The sequence below is a fragment of the Acanthopagrus latus genome, chromosome 17 (assembly GCF_904848185.1).
Source record: "Acanthopagrus latus isolate v.2019 chromosome 17, fAcaLat1.1, whole genome shotgun sequence".
Taxonomy (NCBI): domain Eukaryota; kingdom Metazoa; phylum Chordata; class Actinopteri; order Spariformes; family Sparidae; genus Acanthopagrus; species Acanthopagrus latus.
Genome location: NC_051055.1, coordinates 29,916,049 through 29,934,124, shown reverse-complemented (window position 1 = coordinate 29,934,124; position 18,076 = coordinate 29,916,049). Strand labels below are relative to the sequence as shown.

Sequence of the window (18,076 nt, the reverse complement as noted above, 5' to 3'; positions counted from 1 at the left end):
TTCCCAAAGCCTGAGGTGACGTCCTCACGTCTTGTTTTGTCCACAAATCAAAGATATTCAGTTTACTGTCACAGAGGAGCAAAGAAAACGGAAAATATTCACATTTAAGAAGCTGGAATCAGAGAATTATGACTTGTTTATTAAAACAGATGGCGATTCGTTTAATAGTTGACTGATAATCGATTAGTTGTTTCAGTGACAAATGGCTGTCAGATATTATAAAATCAGATGATAGTTGCAGAAAGAAGCTTTACTGAAGGAAAGAAACAGAAAATATTCACATTTTAGAAGCTCGAATCAGAGAATTCGGATAAAATGTCACCGGTTAACCTTTGCAGCTCTTCACCGCTTATTTTTTCAATACCTCGATATTAATGTGCATGAAAACATCTCACATTAGAGAGCAAAGCTGCACCTCGGAGCTTTACTGAGAACGAGTTAGCCGGTTTATCCTCAGAGATGATAAAATTTTCATCAAGTCTCGACAGCTGTAATATTCCAGCATCTGTACTGGAGGAACTGAAGGACTGTATTCGATGTAGCAGCTGCGCTTGAAACGCTTTTGTGCTTTGAGTTTCTTTACTCCAGTGTGCGCTTTTATGTCCAAATTCCCCGAGTCCTTCTGTTATAAAATGTGAAAAGAAAGAGCTTGTCATTGGTCCCTCGCGAAATAAACCATTTAAACTCGCTAAGGCGTTCCCCAGGGCTCTAATCTGGGTCTGCTGTAGATTCCTAATTATCAGCGTTAATCTTCTTCATTGTCCAGAGCCTCCCTGTCGCTGCCGCCTGCTCAGCCAGGCAGCAGACACACTCCAGGCCCTCTGCTTCCCATGTGTGAGCCCAGATTCTGCCTGACATCAGACATGGGAAGCGAGCTCCGGCAGCATGAAGGGTAAAAAGGTCGAGACTTGACCACCCCGGGCAGATAAAGCAGCCTTTTCATGTGTGATCAGCCCACAGCCTGAAGACAAATCCCTCCGTGTGCTGCCTTTGAACTTCAGCTGCAGCGAGTTTCAGCCCCCACCAACACTGACGAAGGCTGCGAGACTCTCCGAGCGCACCTCTTTATTATTTAGCTAAACGATGTTAGCAACACCTCTCCTCTGTGTAATTTGAAGCTGAATGAAAAGAGAGTGATTGTGCAACATATTAGGAAACACCTACTCTTTTCAAGAGTACACTAATGAGGTGATCCAGGTAGAATTCATTACACTTTATCCCGGTCGCTCTTATTGAATCAGAGGAGAGGAGATGAAGCACGAGGATTTTTAAAACATGATTGTGCTGTTGGAACTAAAATATTAGGAAACTGTTGCCAGTAGTTTGTACATTCAGTTCCCAGCCGCTCGCTGCAGAGTCTCCGTGCAGAAACCGGCTCTGGCAGCCTCCAGTTCTTCATCAAGCCTCTTTTACAAAACAATTATGACACTCATTACACCCTCTTTCTTCAAACCTCCCCCCTCCCTCGCTCCAATCTCTCCCATCAGTGCATAATTCATGCGCAACTCATCGCCAAAGCAAAGCCAATTGCATCCACTCTTAAACGAGCGTGCTGTGCGGCGCCCACAGCAGCACAAAGGGAAGCGTCAGTCTCATGACAGACCGCTTCGCATGCTTTTGTTTCAGGAGAATGGATGTAAATAGAGGGTGTTTCTCCTCCTGCAGCTCTCCCAGGTACGGGGAATGCAAACAATGCTGGAGAGCTGGTGTGGCGTCTGTGCGAGCGGCTTTCCAGATGCTTCAGCTCTGAAACGCTGCCACTTGGCTCCCGCTGTCGTGTACACCAGTACAGTGCACACACACACACACACACACACACACACACACACGAGCCTGTATGTATATATAGAGCGCTATTTTTAAAGCTGATCCACAAATAGTAGAAACGGGGCCTAAAACGGTCCTCGCCTCTGTTGCCATTCCTGAGCTGCTGCTGCTGCTGCTGCTGCTGCCGCCGCCTTCTCATTCATTCATGAGTTTGCATGAATCTGCACAAACACTCCAGGCTTCCTCTCTCTCTCTCTCTCTCTCTCTATAATGTCCACATCCCCCTCTTGTGTATTTGATCAGAGCGTCAGAACACTCCTTATTTCATGGTTAGTTAGTTGCACGGCAGAATTAGACACACATTTTTTTTTTTTTTACGCTCATCTTTTCTCTTTGTCGTGTGAAATTAGGCCAGTGTTCAGCTCAGGTAACAGGGCGTAATGTTATTACTGGACTGGGCAGCTCAGAGTGTCATCAGTTGGAATCTGCTCGCTCAGTCCTGCTTCACAGAATCCATCCTGAGAGTCTGGAAAATCACAATATGTGACGCAAAAGTGTGCAGGAAGTGTGAAAGGAGCAGTTTCGTCAAAAATTAAAATCAGTTCTCCATCTACTCGCCTCCATGTTGATGGAAAGTTGTGGTCCTCACAACATTTCTGGAGCTTCGCAGTGAAACAGAATCGCAGCATTCAGCTAAAACTTGTTTTGAAAGGTAAAAATGTCTCGGTACAGCTCACTGATGATTACAGCTTCCTTCCTTCCTTCCTTCCTTCCTTCCTTCCTTCCTTCCTTGATTTCAGCTTAATAAACAGTTGGAGATCTCGGTGCTTCTGGAGGCTTTTGATTAATTAAACATAAGGTTTTAGGGACATTTCATGTTTTGTTTCTGTTGTTACATTTGTTACGTTTAAAGCGATTCCCGGCTGCTTCAAGTCTTTATGAGAAGGAGTAATAAAGCCTGATTTTTTGGGGGGGGGATTTTTGAAAACTGCTTTAGTCTGAGAATAATGTGCAGTTCATGTTTAGAAGAGTTTCCTCCTGTGCAGCGCGGACTGTCGTATCGCTCGGCCGCTAGGTAACGTTAAACACAGAGTAAAGTCTGTTTCCTGTCATGACGTTAGCTCAGAGCTGGACGACGTTTGGAAGAAAAAAAGAAAAAGCGTCCACAGACGCGGTGACTCGTCTCTGCTCTGCCTTCGATTGGGGAATCACATTCAGCGTGTCAGGCGTTCCCGACCGGGCAGCAGGCCGCCGCGGGCGACCAGCAGATCAGTGATGTGGCGGTGATGCCTCTAATGAAGCTGACACAGCACAGCCTCCCTCCTCGCGGGCCCCTGAGGGCCTCCTGCTCTGCATGTAGCACCACAAACACTCCCCCCCCCACGCCTTCATGTTTCAGCCCAATGTGCTTCTGATTTGATGGCGCCTCAGATGCACTGCTGCATCATTTATTCTCTTGTTGGATATCAGGGGTGAAGGCAAATACTGTGTTTGTAGTAGCTAAAGTGGGTCACGGTATGCAAACAAAGCCTCTCTCGCCCTCCGCGGTCTCTCTCCCCGGCTCTGATGAATGCCTCTGTGTTGTTTTTCAGGAGCTGCCCAGCTGAGGTGAAGGGGAGGGCAGAGGACCCGGTTCAGCCTGAGCGTGGATGACCTGCCCCCGCAAACAGGACCATGATCTGAGAAAGGCCGTCGCACACCGAACCCCGTTCTTCCTCTCCTCCTTCTCCCTGTCTTTTTCTTTTCTTTTCTTCTTTTTTTTTTTTTTTTTTTTTAAAAGGATCTGACGGAGAGCAGACTGTTTTCAGGGAGGAGATAAACACGACGACAGCCATCCGTGACCTCTGACGTTGCCACTCCCCCCTCGCCCCTCCCGCCACAACACCGGAAACATGGGGAGGAAAAAGATTCAGATCCAGCGGATCACCGACGAACGCAACAGACAGGTGAGCGCCGACGACACGAGCCGGCGATATCTGAACATGCTTTAACTTCCTCACTTGAGTTAGCAGCTGCGTCTGTGACGAGCGGCATGATTAGAGCTTCAGTTACACAGACAGGAATGAATTAATGAATAAAAGTAATGAATGCACACGCTGCGAGGCAGGACGGGAGTTAAACCAGCAAACGCTACAGCAGGTCGGCTTTAAAGGAAAAGGTCAGACAAAAATGTGAAGTCAGTTTCTGGAGCTGAAGGAGCAAAGAAGTCCTGAATGGCTCCACACAGTTCCTGCCTTCATTCATCTGTCTTTCCCTCCATCCTGCCTGCCTGCCTTCTTTCCTTCCTTCCTGCCCTCCTTGATTACTTCCTTCTGTCTTTCCTTCCTTCCTTCCAGCCTTCTTTCCATCACACTTTGCAGCACGAGTACAATTTCTCAGTTAATCTGTCATGACTGCGTTCGCCGTCGAGCTTGAATTGACGTCGTTATCGGAAAAAGATCTCGATCTCTCGAAACGTTTGAATGGCTCGAACTCCCTAAAACTGAAATATTCCCTCTCATCTGCTCAGATCTGAGAAAAAAAGATAATTTCCACTCCTCCACAAACTGAATTCCATTGTGGTGACAGAGAAACTGTAGCTGCGATAACAGATCCCAGCAGGGAGCTGTGGAGTTTTCTCATGTCCCATGTAGCATGAACAACGTAGTGGCTGTTCTGCTACCAGTGGCACGACGGAACAAACATAATAGCGTCGTGTTTTATGAGGCTCACATGACTTCATGGAGCTATCATGGGGTTTCTCAGACGACACCTTCCTCCTCTTCCTCCTCCTCGTCCTCCTCCTCGCCGTTCTTCGTCCCTACAGTGAAAGAGAACAAGAAAAAAGTATGATATCCCCCCTAAAAACAGCCTCAGTCCCTCTGGTTACATCAGCAGCATTGTCAGAGAGGATGAAAGGGTAAATGATCCATCTAAAATGAGTCAACTGGTAAATGGGCTTCGCTCCATTGAGCAGATTGAGTAATGGATTTGACGTGCCCACCTTCAAAAGCAGAGAGAGAGAGAGGAAAAACAAGACGGAGCGAGGCAGAGTGGAGAGAAACAAGGTGCCGGGCTGAATAAGACCCGAGCCGTGCTGAGAGCGAGCTCGGCCCGAGGCTTTTTTGGAAAAATCATCCTCAGTTTTCTCCTCATCAATCTGAGCGGGTCGCATTTCCATAAAGGAGAACAAGCGGCGCCTGCAGGGGGTCAGCGGAGAACGATGGCTTGTTATTCATCAGTGCACAATTGGACATAAAGCAGCAGGAGGAGGAGGAGGAGGAGGAGGAGGAGGAGGTGGTTAATGGAGCCGGCACTCGTATCAGGTGTCGAACAGTTCGTCAATAAGGTGATGCACTCTGCGGTAATACACGGCCATCATGTTGGGGTCAAATATTACTCACTGACCGCCAGCAGGTGATTAACAAGCAAGCGAATGGTTTTCTCGATCACTGCGGCAAAAAAAAAAAAAAAAAAACCTGTCGGGGAGTTAATGAACCAAATAAACTGCAGCGAGCGTTTAGGTCTCGGCTCCGTGTTGTTTCTCATCCAGCTCGAGTTAAAAACAGTGAAACAGGATTCAGTTTTCAGTTCTTCTATCAGCAAACGTTCAGAGCCAAGTGGAACCGAGTATTAACACGCTCGCTCCGTGTTGATGCGGCTAATGAACAGCGGCCCGCTTCTGAAAAGGAAATCAAATGATTTTTTTTTTTTTGGGAGTACGCGGAGCCCGTCACCCTCCTACGTGTTGATTCAGAGGATGCTGCCATAAGCTCCCTGCAAAACAAACAGCGTTCAGAGTGTGGGCCCCCGACTGGAAACATGACAGCATCTCAAACACCACATTCCTCTGACGGAGACAAAGACGGCACGGCGAGGAAAAAGAGAATTTGACTGAGCTGATTTTTGGATGGTGTGTTAGTCACATCAGACGATAAATGGGTTGACTCTTCATTGACACCGTGACCCTGCAGGCTGGAAGAGGTGAGAGGAAACACGTTTCAGTGCCAAGAAGAAGCTGAAGAGGCCTCATCGATATTATTTTGGGTCTATAAAATGTCACCACGATTACCCAGAACCTGATGTGACGTCTTCAGACAGCTCACACGGTCCAACAAGCAGCTAAAAACTCTTCATTTACTCTCTGAGGACAAAGAAAAGAACCAAATCCTCACGTTTAAAAAGCAAATGTTTGAAATGTTTTGCTAATACAGATGCAACAGTAATACAAACAGTGTTACAGCAGGTCAGAAGTGTGTGTAATATATGAAAATATCTGGTTCAAAGATAACAAGCTGTGTGCATAAAAACTTCAGGAGCAAAGTTGAGCATTTCAGTACGAAGAACATTGAATCAAACAGTTCGACATCGTGTTTTTCCTCTGCTAATGCTCCCTGAAGTTAAAGTTTTACACCCCAGAAACACGATTTTACATTTCAAAGTTTAGATCGGTTCAGTTTCAGATGAATTCAGGATGCGAGGGCTCGTCGTGATGCACAAATGAAACATGTTCTCCACCTGAGCTCGCGGCGCTGACTGCATCCTCGACAGAAACATCTGGGAACTCTGAGGGACGGTTCGGTGTTTTGTTTGCTGTCGCCTGCAATACCCACAAGCCTCGGCTGCCATTGTTGAACCAATCATAGTCGGAGGTGTTCAGTCGCTGCTGCTGCTGCTGCTGGGAACAAAAACACTGACGCTGCTGAATGAGTCCAGAACCGACCCGGAGTCTGAATGTTTGAAGTCGAGCTGCAGCCACACAATAAGTCAAAAACCCAAATATTTTTCATTTACAGCCTCACATGAGAGAGAAAATCTGAGTATCTGAAGTTTTTACAACTTATTGTCTTTTAACCAGTTAGTCGTCTCATCGTTGAAGCTCTAACATGAACTGATTCTAGTGGCTGATTGTCTTCAGGAGTTTAAAACATGTTTCTGTCCTGATGGTTCAGCTTCATGACGGGACTTCACTTCTGAAAACCTGAAATAACCTCAAATGAGCAGATTTATCAAGCAGAAGCAGAGTTCAGGCCCAGTATTTCCAGTTGAAAAGCAAATTTTTCTTCCTCTTCTTCACCGCTAATTCCTTCAGACTGATCCCACAAAGCCGCGCGGTGACGATCGGTATCTGGTTTTAAATGATCCGACCCGAGACGGCGAGCAAGCGAACGAACGAATGAAAGAGAGAGTTTTTAGCTACAGGAAACAGCGAGAGGAGGTTGCGGTTGTCAGTGGTGGTTTTCCTCATCCATCTGCCACACAACCACAACCTCGCCAAGACACACACACACACACACACACACACACACACACACACACACACTGATGAAACCACTCGCCCCCTTTCCTTCTTTTATTTCTCTCTCTCCTCACTGAGGATGTCTTATTCTTCAGTTGCCATTGGTTACCTGGCAATTCTGTTTCTTAATGTCAATTACCTCCAGCGTGTTTATCCTTTGTGGCAAACATCAGGATCGAGACCTGAAGTCGCTTCCCCGCCGCCCACTTTTCTCTGAGAAAACAAGAAGAGAGGCGAGACGAGGGCGAGGTTGGGGGGGGGGGCGGCGGGCGACGTTTGAGGATGTTTGCTGTCGTTGTTGTTTGTTTGCCGCGCCGCTGGATGACCTTATAATTTGTTAGCAGAGCGGTTTGTTGGTGTTTGCAGAGGCTTGTCTCTTCATCACCAGCCACTCATGTCGTCCTGCACAGCCGTAATTTCCTCCCTTTTCCAACATCGCCACATAATTTATCTGCTCGCTGTGTGTGTGTGTGTGTGAAGGAGGGAGGAGGGGGGAGGTATGTAGATAGACAGTGAGATAAAGATGAAGGGGGGGGGGGTGAGAGAGAGAGAGAGAGAGAGAGAGAGAGAGAGAGAGTGAGGGAGGTAAGATGATGGTAGCAGTGTGTGATGAGGTGAGAAATGGGGGGCGGGAGGGGAGGCAAGAGGGGAGTCGGTTGCCCATGGATACGACCCCGATATAATTTGATTTGTGGCAGCAGGAAGCAATGAGTGAGCGAGTGCGAGAGGAGGGAGGGGGGGAGGATGTGGAAAGAAAAAAAAAGCGAGAGAGAAAGAGGAGAGGAAGAGAAAAACGAGGGCGAGAAAAGAAAGAGACGAAGGAGAAAGGAAGAGAGGAAGGTGGGACGAGAGAGAGAGGCTTAAAAAAAAGAACATGTCGGGTGCCGAAAGGAAAGAGACGAGAGACGAAAGATGGAGAGATTGAAGGTCTCATCCTCGATGTCTCTATCTTATCTCCACCTCTCTATCTGTTCCTCTCTCCTTCCCTCGTTATTCAATTCATTTCAGTTACTTTCAGTTTGACAAATACAGTCGGCGTCTCAGTGCAGGTGAACCAGAAGCGACATCCAGCTCCACGTTCATCATTTCAGATCAATACCACAACATATCACAAGTGTTTCTGCAGATATCCAGTTAAATATGCGCTGACTTGCAAACATTTCCAAAACAGAAAATCTTGAATATTGGATAAAGTCGGGTTTTAAAATGTTTTCTTCTTCGTGTTTCTGATGTGTTTGAGTCAAAGTTTTTTCTCAGAGAACTCTGTTTATCAGTCCATAAATCAGAAAAAGGAATAAAATGTTCCGTAAATCAGGCTGTGAGTTACGTCGGACTGAAACTAGAGAGTTTGGTGGATGTTGAAGACACTCAGAGTCTGAGAGAGAAACTAACTTTTTAGTTTTTAGACAAAAAAAATGGCGACCAGGCAGAAAAAAAATATCGAAAACTCAATTAAAACTTTGCAGAATTAGCTGTTAGCACTTCCTGTTAGCAGTGAACCTGTGGATGTTCAGACAACCGTCACTGGATCACTGTGATACTGAAGAGAACTTAAAAACATGATGTTTCTAAGGCAAGTTCTGCATGTGTAAGAAGCGTCTGTTAGGAGGATTTCTAAGTAGATTCATGGGGTCCTCTGCTCCTCCTGAGGATATAAAGTCCTCCTCTCCTCCTCCTGATGATATAAAGTCCTCCTCTCCTCCTCCTGAGGATATAAAGTCCTCCTCTCCTCCTCCTGATGATATAAAGTCCTCCTCTCCTCCTCCTGATGATATAAAGTCCTCCTCTCCTCCTCCTGATGATATAAAGTCCTCCTCTCCTCCTCCTGATGATATAAAGTCCTCCTCTCCTCCTCCTGATGATATAAAGTCCTCCTCTCCTCCTCCTGATGATATAAAGTCCTCCTCTCCTCCTCCTGAGGATATAAAGTCCTCCTCTCCTCCTCCTGATGATATAAAGTCCTCCTCTCCTCCTCCTGAGGATATAAAGTCCTCCTCTCCTCCTCCTGAGGATATAAAGTCCTCCTCTCCTCCTCCTGATGATATAAAGTCCCCTCCTCTTCCACTAGCTGCATTGTTAGCATCTGAAGTGGGAGGAGACGATGACTGGATTTATATTTTTTAGGTGAACTTCAACTTTAAAAACATGTATTATTCATTCAAAGAAGATCTGGGTTTTTCAGTTCAGTGCAGTAAACATGAAGAAAAATGTGATGATGTCACTGGTGGGCGTGGCCTGAGGAGCTGGAGACCTTTTAGCCCCTTCGGTTCGCTCCGGCAGCCCATCTGTGCACACTCTTCACTTTATTTGCATCCCTCCCATATCAGACGCCAGATTTCCCCTCGGTACCTGAAGCCTTTCCTCTCTCGTCTCCTCCCTCTCGTCTTAATCTTTCTGTCCCTGTGCGTGTTTGTGTTTGTGCCGTCCTGTGTGTTTAATCCAAACAAAGCCAAATCTCCCCGGATTGTAAATACCAGTTGGTTATAGCAGGGAAGCGCTTTCTAAAGCCAAGCAGCAGACAACAAGGGACCCGGCGCCTCACAGCAACACTGCCGGTTCTGTTCTGCTCGTTCACAACCGAGGGGGGCTCGTACAAGTGTGTGTGTGTGTGTGTGTGTGTGAGAAACAATGTGCGACAGAAGGAGAGAGTGTGTGACATAGAAAAAAGAGCATGGAAAAGAGCATAAGAGAGTGTGAAAATGACGAGGAGAATGAGTGTGACGGGACTGAAGGAGTGTGTGTGTGCAGGGAGGAGAAAGCCTGTGTGTGTGTGTGTGTGTGTGTGTGTGTGTGTGTGTGTGTGATGTGTACAACACAAACCGAGCTCTTGAAAGCGAGCATGTTTAGGCGCTCTGTCTAGAAAGTCTGTTTCCTGAAGCACACAGTACTTTGATGCAGTGAGTCCGTCGGTGTCTTTCTGCCTCGACTGCATCGGCCTTAACACATGACTATAAAACAGATTTAGTGCTCGGTGGTGCAGGATGATGATGTGGAGCTGTGCCTTAAAGGAATAGTTCATCCTTTTGAGGGAAATATGTTTGTTTTTATTCCCACTTTCTTCAGCAAACTGAGATTGAGAGTCGGCCTGAGGTTGAAGTCACAGCGCCTGGTCAAGAAAATAATCTGGCTCAAAATTAGTTCTTTGGTTTTTTTTTTTGTGCTTCAGAGGCTAAGGCTAGGCTAGGCTAGCCGATTCCCTTGTTATTAGTCATCATGCTAAGCTAGGCTAACTGTGTCCAGGATTCATTCTTCATATTTAAACTGACAGACTGAACTTAAGCAAGTGTATTTCCCAATATGAGAGTCTGACAGATGTATCGGTGTAGATATTTGTCAAATACAACAGAACTTAATGCAGGAAACGATGTTGATAATTGTGACGTTTATTACAAACCTAATGATCTTTACTGGAGTTCCTCGAGTCCAGTTCAGACCCGAGGTTCCTGGCGAGACGCAGCCATGTAAACGGACCCGTGTCAGCTCGACTCGGGCCGTCTGCTGCATAGATTCATATAGATGAACTAGATACCAGATGGAAAGATGGCGGCTGTTCAAACCAAGGAGAGCTGCTCGCCTGGCGCGTACGCCGAACAAGTTTTCTGGCGTCCCCCGTCGAGTAGACCGCAGACTTTACATCGTCACAGATATAAAACCTAATCGACCTCGTTTGCAGTTGTTGTCGTCCCGTCAACAGTTTTGCAGATGTCTGTTTTGGTGAAAATGCTTTTTGGGGCTGCAGAGGAGTTTTTCACCGCAGCACCGCGAGCGTCGCCCTCCGGAGGCCTGGTCTGATTGTGTCAGCCGACTCGAGTCTGACACTGGAACGCTGAAGGGATCACCTCATTGTTTGACTTTCAGCCGTGCGCTCTGTGACACGAGCCTTAAAAAATTCAGATGAACTCATAAACTGACAGCTTCTCCGCTGTTACCCTCAGCTCGGTTTGCATTCACAGCGTCTCTCTGCCGCTCGCCGTCAGTGCTTCATCGTTTCATCATCATCACTTGAAATGCAGGTGTAGCAACAAACTCTCCATCAGTTAGCTGCTTTATATTTAAAGACGCTACAAGTAAAAGAGACTGAAAAGCAAGACTGGCTCGTTGCATGTAGTTGCAAGTTTTCTAGTTCTTTAATTCTCTTTTTTCTTTGTTTATTTTACTCTCACGAGGTTTGCGAGACACATCTTTCATTTTTAACACACTCCTGTCCCCGTGTCCACTTTGCTGTCAGCCTCCACCTCGCAGTGCATCAAGAACTTATCTGAAGCTGATCGTGCTCGTTGCCCTGTGAGACCTTAAATAAAAATTGTTTTTATATTGTATCATGACATTTTTATGGTTCTGTGGTCATCTGACAACAACAGCAGGGAGACAAATCACTGACGACACATGCAGGATGTGAGCAGCTCAGAGAGAGTCGGAGGAAGCCAGACGTGTTTATGAACGTCTGCTTCAACTGACTGTTTACTTTTGAACTGAGCTCATGTGGGTTAGGTTGAAGTTGGAGATGGTTATCAGTCTGTATTTTCCCTGGAGCTTCAAACATTTAGGGGCAAAAGATGCTTTAATACTTATCTTTCTTATAACAAGGAACAGAAATGTCAGCAGGGTGAGATAAAACCACCTGGGATGAGTGTGAGTGTCATGAAACTCGACAGGATCAGGCAGACTGCTTCACTGGAAAGGTGTTAAAAAAAAAAAAGGATTTGGGGTGTAATTTTCTCTCCTCTCTCCTCCAGGTGACGTTCACCAAGCGAAAGTTCGGTCTGATGAAGAAGGCGTACGAGCTGAGCGTCCTGTGTGACTGCGAGATCGCCCTCATCATCTTCAACCACTCCAACAAGCTGTTCCAGTACGCCAGCACCGACATGGACAAGGTCCTGCTCAAGTACACCGAGTACAACGAGCCGCACGAGAGCCGGACCAACGCCGACATCATCGAGGTAAAGCGTGGGAAGTGGGGGGCGAAACAACAGGAAATACTCTGTCCTACGTATAACACACAGACAGTGATTTAAAGATGGAGTCAGTATCTGTTAAACTCTGAGTATCAGCCTCTGTGAAGCTGTGAACATCAGCTCGTTGTAGTCTTACTTACTGTTTCTGCTCGTCTTTGTTGGTGAGTCGGTGTTGGGTTTATTTTCCCCGATGGGATCGTCAAGATTGAAACCTAATCAGTTCTCGTCCTCCACTGACTCATTCAGACTTAATTAAGTCTCGTCCAGTCTATCAAAGCCGGTCCGGTTCACTGCTTTCAACTCTGTAAAAGTATGTTTTCCCCGTGTCTTTGGTACAAGATGATCTGAAGTCCAGACTTCAAACTGGATTTTATGCCCCAAAAAATTGTTGTTTCCTGCTGCAAAGAGACGCCAAAGTCAGATCCACCTTTTCTTGGACTGATGATTATTCTCACAGTTGTTTAGTCTATAAAATAATCAGTGTGTCAACACAAACACCAAGAGGTCATGATGTCTGTTCTCATATGTTTCATCTCATTTGTTTAATCTGTACATAAAATTAAAGCATAAACACAACCAGTGTGGTGCTACATGGGATTATGCTAGCTCTGAACAAGGCTAATGGTTTCAACTCTTTATGCTAAGCTAACTGTCTCATACAGCAGGGAGAAAATGCTAATATTGACGATGGTTAGGCGTCACATCTCTTTAATAGACGGCAGATTGCTACAAAGGAAAGTTACTGTAGATTTTCCCATCATTATCTCTTTATATTACAGTTAGAATGAATCCAGAGGGTTTTTTTTTGTTTTTTTTTACCCCCTTCAAGACTGAAAATGTTGAGCCTCAGATATAATCTCATAATCTCCTTTTGTCCAAAGACTTTTCATTTACTGACGAAGAGAAGCAGCAAATCCTCACACTGAACACTGGAACCAGCAAATGTTTGGCGTATCTGGTTCGTTCTAGTCTGGTCCGGTTCTGAGTCGTTGAGTCCGGCCCATCCCAGCGTCGTCTCTGGCTGTACTTACTGCCTACTGGCTTGTAGGGGGGGCAGAGGTAGGGACAGCTGGGCCTCTCCCCTGGTCCTCCCCCCTTTTACCCCTCTGTTGTTGGCCCGTCGTTACGCTCAGACCTCTCCAACAACGAGGAGCCAAAGGAGGACGCCTGGAAGCCACCTCGGCACAAAATGGCCACCGTGCATGAGGAGCAGGGCCTGTCAGGCAGCCGAAACATAACATGTGTTCATTTGCATATTGACTAGAAGAGAGAGGTCAGAGATGAGGTGAGGAGAAAAGGTGCGAGGGAGCAATCATGGAGTCCCGTTTTTTTATGTTTTTGTGATGGGAATACATTTGTTTTCTTAGCGTCTTTCATCCCTCTGGGGAAAAAAATGCTTCGCTGGAGCTCGTCAGGCGAAACGCGGAGCACGTTCACATGCCTTGCTGACCCTTTTATGCATAATGGCCCTCTCATGAATTGAACACGAGATGGTTAGGTATGATTCAGCGAGCCGTGCTCACTGCAGCGCAGCACTTAGGCTTCATATGGAGCGTGGACTTAAAGCTGGACTCCAGCGCTCGACTTTGAATGTTTTTTTTTTGCTTTTTTTAACACGTTTTATCGCTGCAGGAGTTCACAATCGGTCAACCGTCAACGTGAAGTCACCATCAGATATTTATTGTCATGTTGAAAGCTCGGGATGTTCCAACACAAACACACGCCCAGAGAACCCGAGAGTCCTGATCCGTTTGGACTCAAGATTTACAAGTTTATGTATTTTTGATTTACGGGGGGAATCTCAGATTGGCCGTGTTCTTTTTGGAATAAAACCATTTTTTCCACATGTGACGACAGGAACAAAATGCTTGACGTAATCTCACACGTTGCTGATAATCTGAAATGAAAATGTAGGAAACAAAATTATTGGAGTGGGATTGACGGCCTTGCAAAAAAACAAAAAAAAAATACAATATACATTTCAGCCATTTGTTCTCCAGTTTGTGTTCATCCTTCATGAACAAAGTGGCGCCTCCATGCGTCCCAGGAGTGCTGAACTTTGACACCACATCATGAGTTTTATTTCCCCCTTCCAGACTTTTTTTTTTTTTTTTTATCAAACACGTTACTGGAAAAAAGCTCAGAAGCTTTAAAGATTGTTTGATTCATCTCGCAAATCCCTGAGAGGCTCCTCCGACCTCTAACTGCTGCTTTAAGGCTTCGCTCTTCTCCCAACTTTGTCTGAAGTTATCCACAAACATCTAAATCAATCACTGGCTGCTGGTGTGCTGGAGGTGTTTCAAAACGCAGCTAACAGCCTCTTTTCCACTGCAGCTTTCATTCAGCGCCCTCTTTCATCGGTCACGCTGAAAAAGCAAAGTGTGTTGCTGGGCATAAATCAGATCTCAGCACAGAACATGTTTTTTAAGAAGTGGAAACCTTCATGATTTTAACAAAATAAGAAATGAAATATGAAATATTAAGCAGCGCAGCAGCCAACAGCGACGTACATCTTCATATCTTATCGACAAACTGTCTTACTTTTTTTTGGTGTCTTAAAGCGTCTTCACTGTGAGGTCAAGTGTGCAAAAAGGACTTTCACTTCCTGTTTTAGCTCCTCGGACTATTTGGTCGGTTGAGGGTTTGTGGGAGCAGAGCCGAGTTCATCCAGTGACGTGTAACATAATGACGGGCTGAAACGTGAAGGAGAAGCAGTTTTAGATTTGAGTGGAGGTAAACGTGAGGTAGCAGAGTTTGCTGTCGTGTCTCTCACCTCCTCCTGAATCACTCGGTCACCATCGTTTCTCCCTTCCTCTCTTCTTATCCTTCGCTCTCTGTCTGCCTCCGAGTGTAAAGCCTTTTCTGTAGGCTGTATCTCCAGCTGCAGATGGCTCTTAAGTGTGTGTATGTGTGTATGTGTGTGTCTGTGTGTGTGTGTGTGTGTGTGTGTGTGTGTGTGTGTGTGTGTGTGTGTGTGCGTGTGTGTGGCACTGGGCATTGGGGCTGCTTCGGGCCACATCAGCTCAAGCTCCACTGGTCATGTTTGTGTGCGTACATGTGTTTGTGTTTTCAAGTGTGTCACTCTGTCTCTTCCCCTCTCTTTATGTGTGTGTGTGTGTGTGTGTGTGTGTGTGTGTGTGTGTGTGTGTGTGTGTCCACCTCTCTCTCTGTTTGCACGCTCTGCAGTGGCCCATGAGAACGCCTCATACAATATTCAGGCCTGGTGAGCCTCTCGGTTGTGTGTCGACCTGCATGTTTGTGTGTGTGTGTGTGTGTGTTTGTGTTTGTGTGTGTGTGTGTCCTACGTGGTAGCTTCCCTCCCATACCGGCCTGTATACTGTCCCTCCATCCCCTCATCCTCCTCATCCTCCTCATCCTCCTCCGTCCTCTCTGTCGGCCGGGAGGCATTTACTTAACAACTTTTCTGCAGGGCTCGTCCTCAGATGTCCCCTCAGCCAGATGTGCTGCAGCAGCACACACCTCCTTGTGTTAGCGAGTGTTAGCGATCGTCCTGGAACTTATTATTTTGCTTCTGCAGTCGCATTTGTACTAAGTCATCACAACCTCCGTACGAGAAAGAAAGAAAGAAATCAACAGCAACACATTCAGGGTTAAAGTTCAGGGTCAGTTCAGCCAAGTGTCTCAGAAATCCCACTCGAAGTCCATTTTTCTTGCATTTTAAGTACAAATGAAGAGTTTAATCAAATGACAACAAATGACAGACACTAATTGTCATGTTCATCTGCAGCTCATAAACGTCTTAAACTCGTGAGGATCTGATCAGTTCTGCACATGTGCAGCTCTCAACAGAGATGAGAAGGAAGCAAGAAGGCTCAAAGACGATGTGTTTAACTCTCTTTTACCTTTTCGTTTGATCTGGAAAGTGAGTTTCTGTATTTATGTTTCAAACTTGTCATGACAAACATTAATCTGTCGGGTAACTAGTAAATGCAGCCATCATATAAATGAAGAAATGAAAAAAATCTGCAAAAACCAACTAAAAGCTAACGAGGCCTTTATTACAGACTGGCTTTTATTGAGATTCATCAGTGGATTTTGTTTGTCTTCTCCAGTTTGATATTAAAAAGAATACTTTCAGATGTTTTACTGCCAGGAAGGTTTAATAGAAAAACGTTGGCAGGAAGAGCTGAGTGAATATGTGCGATTTCTACGTTAAATTGTTTAAAAACGTTTCCTTTAAAAATGTTTCCAACGATGTTGACTCAAGCTTACTGTTACTGTGAGTTTCATTCGGCTGTCTGTCGCTAAAATTTCCAGGAGAGAGTCAGAGAGGAAGGAAGTCTGTGAACAAGACCAAACAAAACTTCAAAACATCAGCGTATATATTTTAATGTAGCAGCAGTCTGAGTTTTTCCTCAAGTGTCTCCATCACATGTGGTCACATGCTCAGACCGCGTTGGGACTTTCAGGGGAATTCCAAGTAGAACGGCCGATCTGACACGGACGTGCGGATGAAATATAGGATAATCATCAAGTCGGCGTATTATCTGCCGTTGCGCGGGCTGTAATGTGGTCGGTGTGACGCGGTCGGTCGAGGACGGAGCTGAGAAGCGACGAGCGACAGAAACATACAGTCAGAGAGAGAGACGGGATAATTGGATCGTCACAAAATGTGCCCGTTTGCTGCTCTGCCTCTGTGAGTCTCTTGATGCAAGTGCCTCTGAGTATGAATTATGAAGTGTGGATGGAGTCACGCAGGCACACACACACACACACACACACACACACACACACACACACACACACACACACTCCTGCTGCACACGCATACACACTCGTATGTTTTGGCTTGCGTGTGGTCACCCTACATGTACTGTGCATGTACGCAGAGATGCTTAGAAGCACTTAAGTTCACATTTGTGTGTGTGTGTGTGTGTGTGTGTACTTCATCACACAGTTAGACATTCCTTCACTCCACTACGAGGCTGAGAGGCGATGCATATGCACACACAGCCTCTCTCTGTGGTGCACATGCTGCATGAAAGAGTGTGTGTTAGAGTGTGTGTTAGAGTGTGTGTGTGTGTGTGTGTGTGTGTGGGGGCAGCCTGCCTCTCCTGCCAGAATGTGTTAATCCGCTTGACTGCAGATCCCAATCAGGGCGAGGGGAAGGAAGAGAGCGAGGGACAGAGGGAACACGAGCTAGCGGAGTGCTGAAAAGAGCGGCGGTGAATGGGCGCGAGGGAGAAAGCAAGATGGGCGGAGAAGGGGGATGCCCCTTTTTTTCTCTCTCTCTCTTTTTTTAAGCCGCTCAAGAGGAAGGCAGATCTCAGCGGCGAGCCTCTCTGCAGGGGCTTAAGGACTCCGGGCACCGCCCTGATTCCTCCTGGGCCGCGGCCAGGTGGAGCTCCTCATGTATCGCAGAATGCAACTCGACGGGATTCGTAACTGATTCTGTCGGCCGCCACGATGGCGTCGACACGTCCAACACAAACTGGTGGGAGTGTGTTTTCACGTCGCTTTAGACTCGTAGCATCACACACTCCTCAGCACACACTCAGGTCGGTGCCTCTGTTTGCCTGGAGATGTTAATCCTGCTACGAACTCTGACGACCTCCTTCCAACACCTGTCACATCCTAATCTGGACCGGACAAGGTTACTGGAAGGCCTGTCCTCGTAGGGACATGATTGGTCAGCGCAGGTCAGCTGATCACTCTCACTGGGACTCCTTTAGATTTATATAAACAGCCTGCAGGCCTGTGGTGTCCACATCGGACAATTACACACAAAATCTGTGTTTTTAAGGCATATTTTGATATTTATCAGTGTAAATGTCTGAAAATAAAGGATTTTATGATTTAAAATCCTTCACAGAGAGAATTGCAGACATTTAATAATATCAGTTAATAATATCTTTGGGGCATTTTGCTCGGGGAATAATATGTCATGGGTTAGAGTAGAAGATGAGACACGTCAGAGATTTATAATCGAACTTAAGCTGCATTTTACCCCTCAAAGCATTTAAACACCACGTTGACAGGAAACCTGAACCCAAAGGAAACAATACATCACCATCACCATCAACCCAGCGTTTACTTTCATCCGCCATGTTTCAGT

General features: G+C 46.1%; 1 protein-coding gene across 11 annotated transcripts in view; it reads left to right on the top strand.

Annotated features, from left to right (window-relative positions):
• mef2d (myocyte enhancer factor 2d) overlaps window positions 1–18,076 on the top strand; it is a 102,953-nt gene that overhangs the window by 35,474 nt on the left and 49,403 nt on the right. For all 11 annotated transcript variants that reach the window (XM_037073872.1, XM_037073874.1, XM_037073871.1 and 8 more), the window contains 2 exons: window positions 3,360–3,713; window positions 11,782–11,985. In XM_037073872.1, the coding sequence (XP_036929767.1) occupies window positions 3,660–3,713; window positions 11,782–11,985 (258 nt within the window). In that variant the 5' untranslated portion in view covers window positions 3,360–3,659. The remainder of the gene's footprint in view (window positions 1–3,359; window positions 3,714–11,781; window positions 11,986–18,076) is intronic.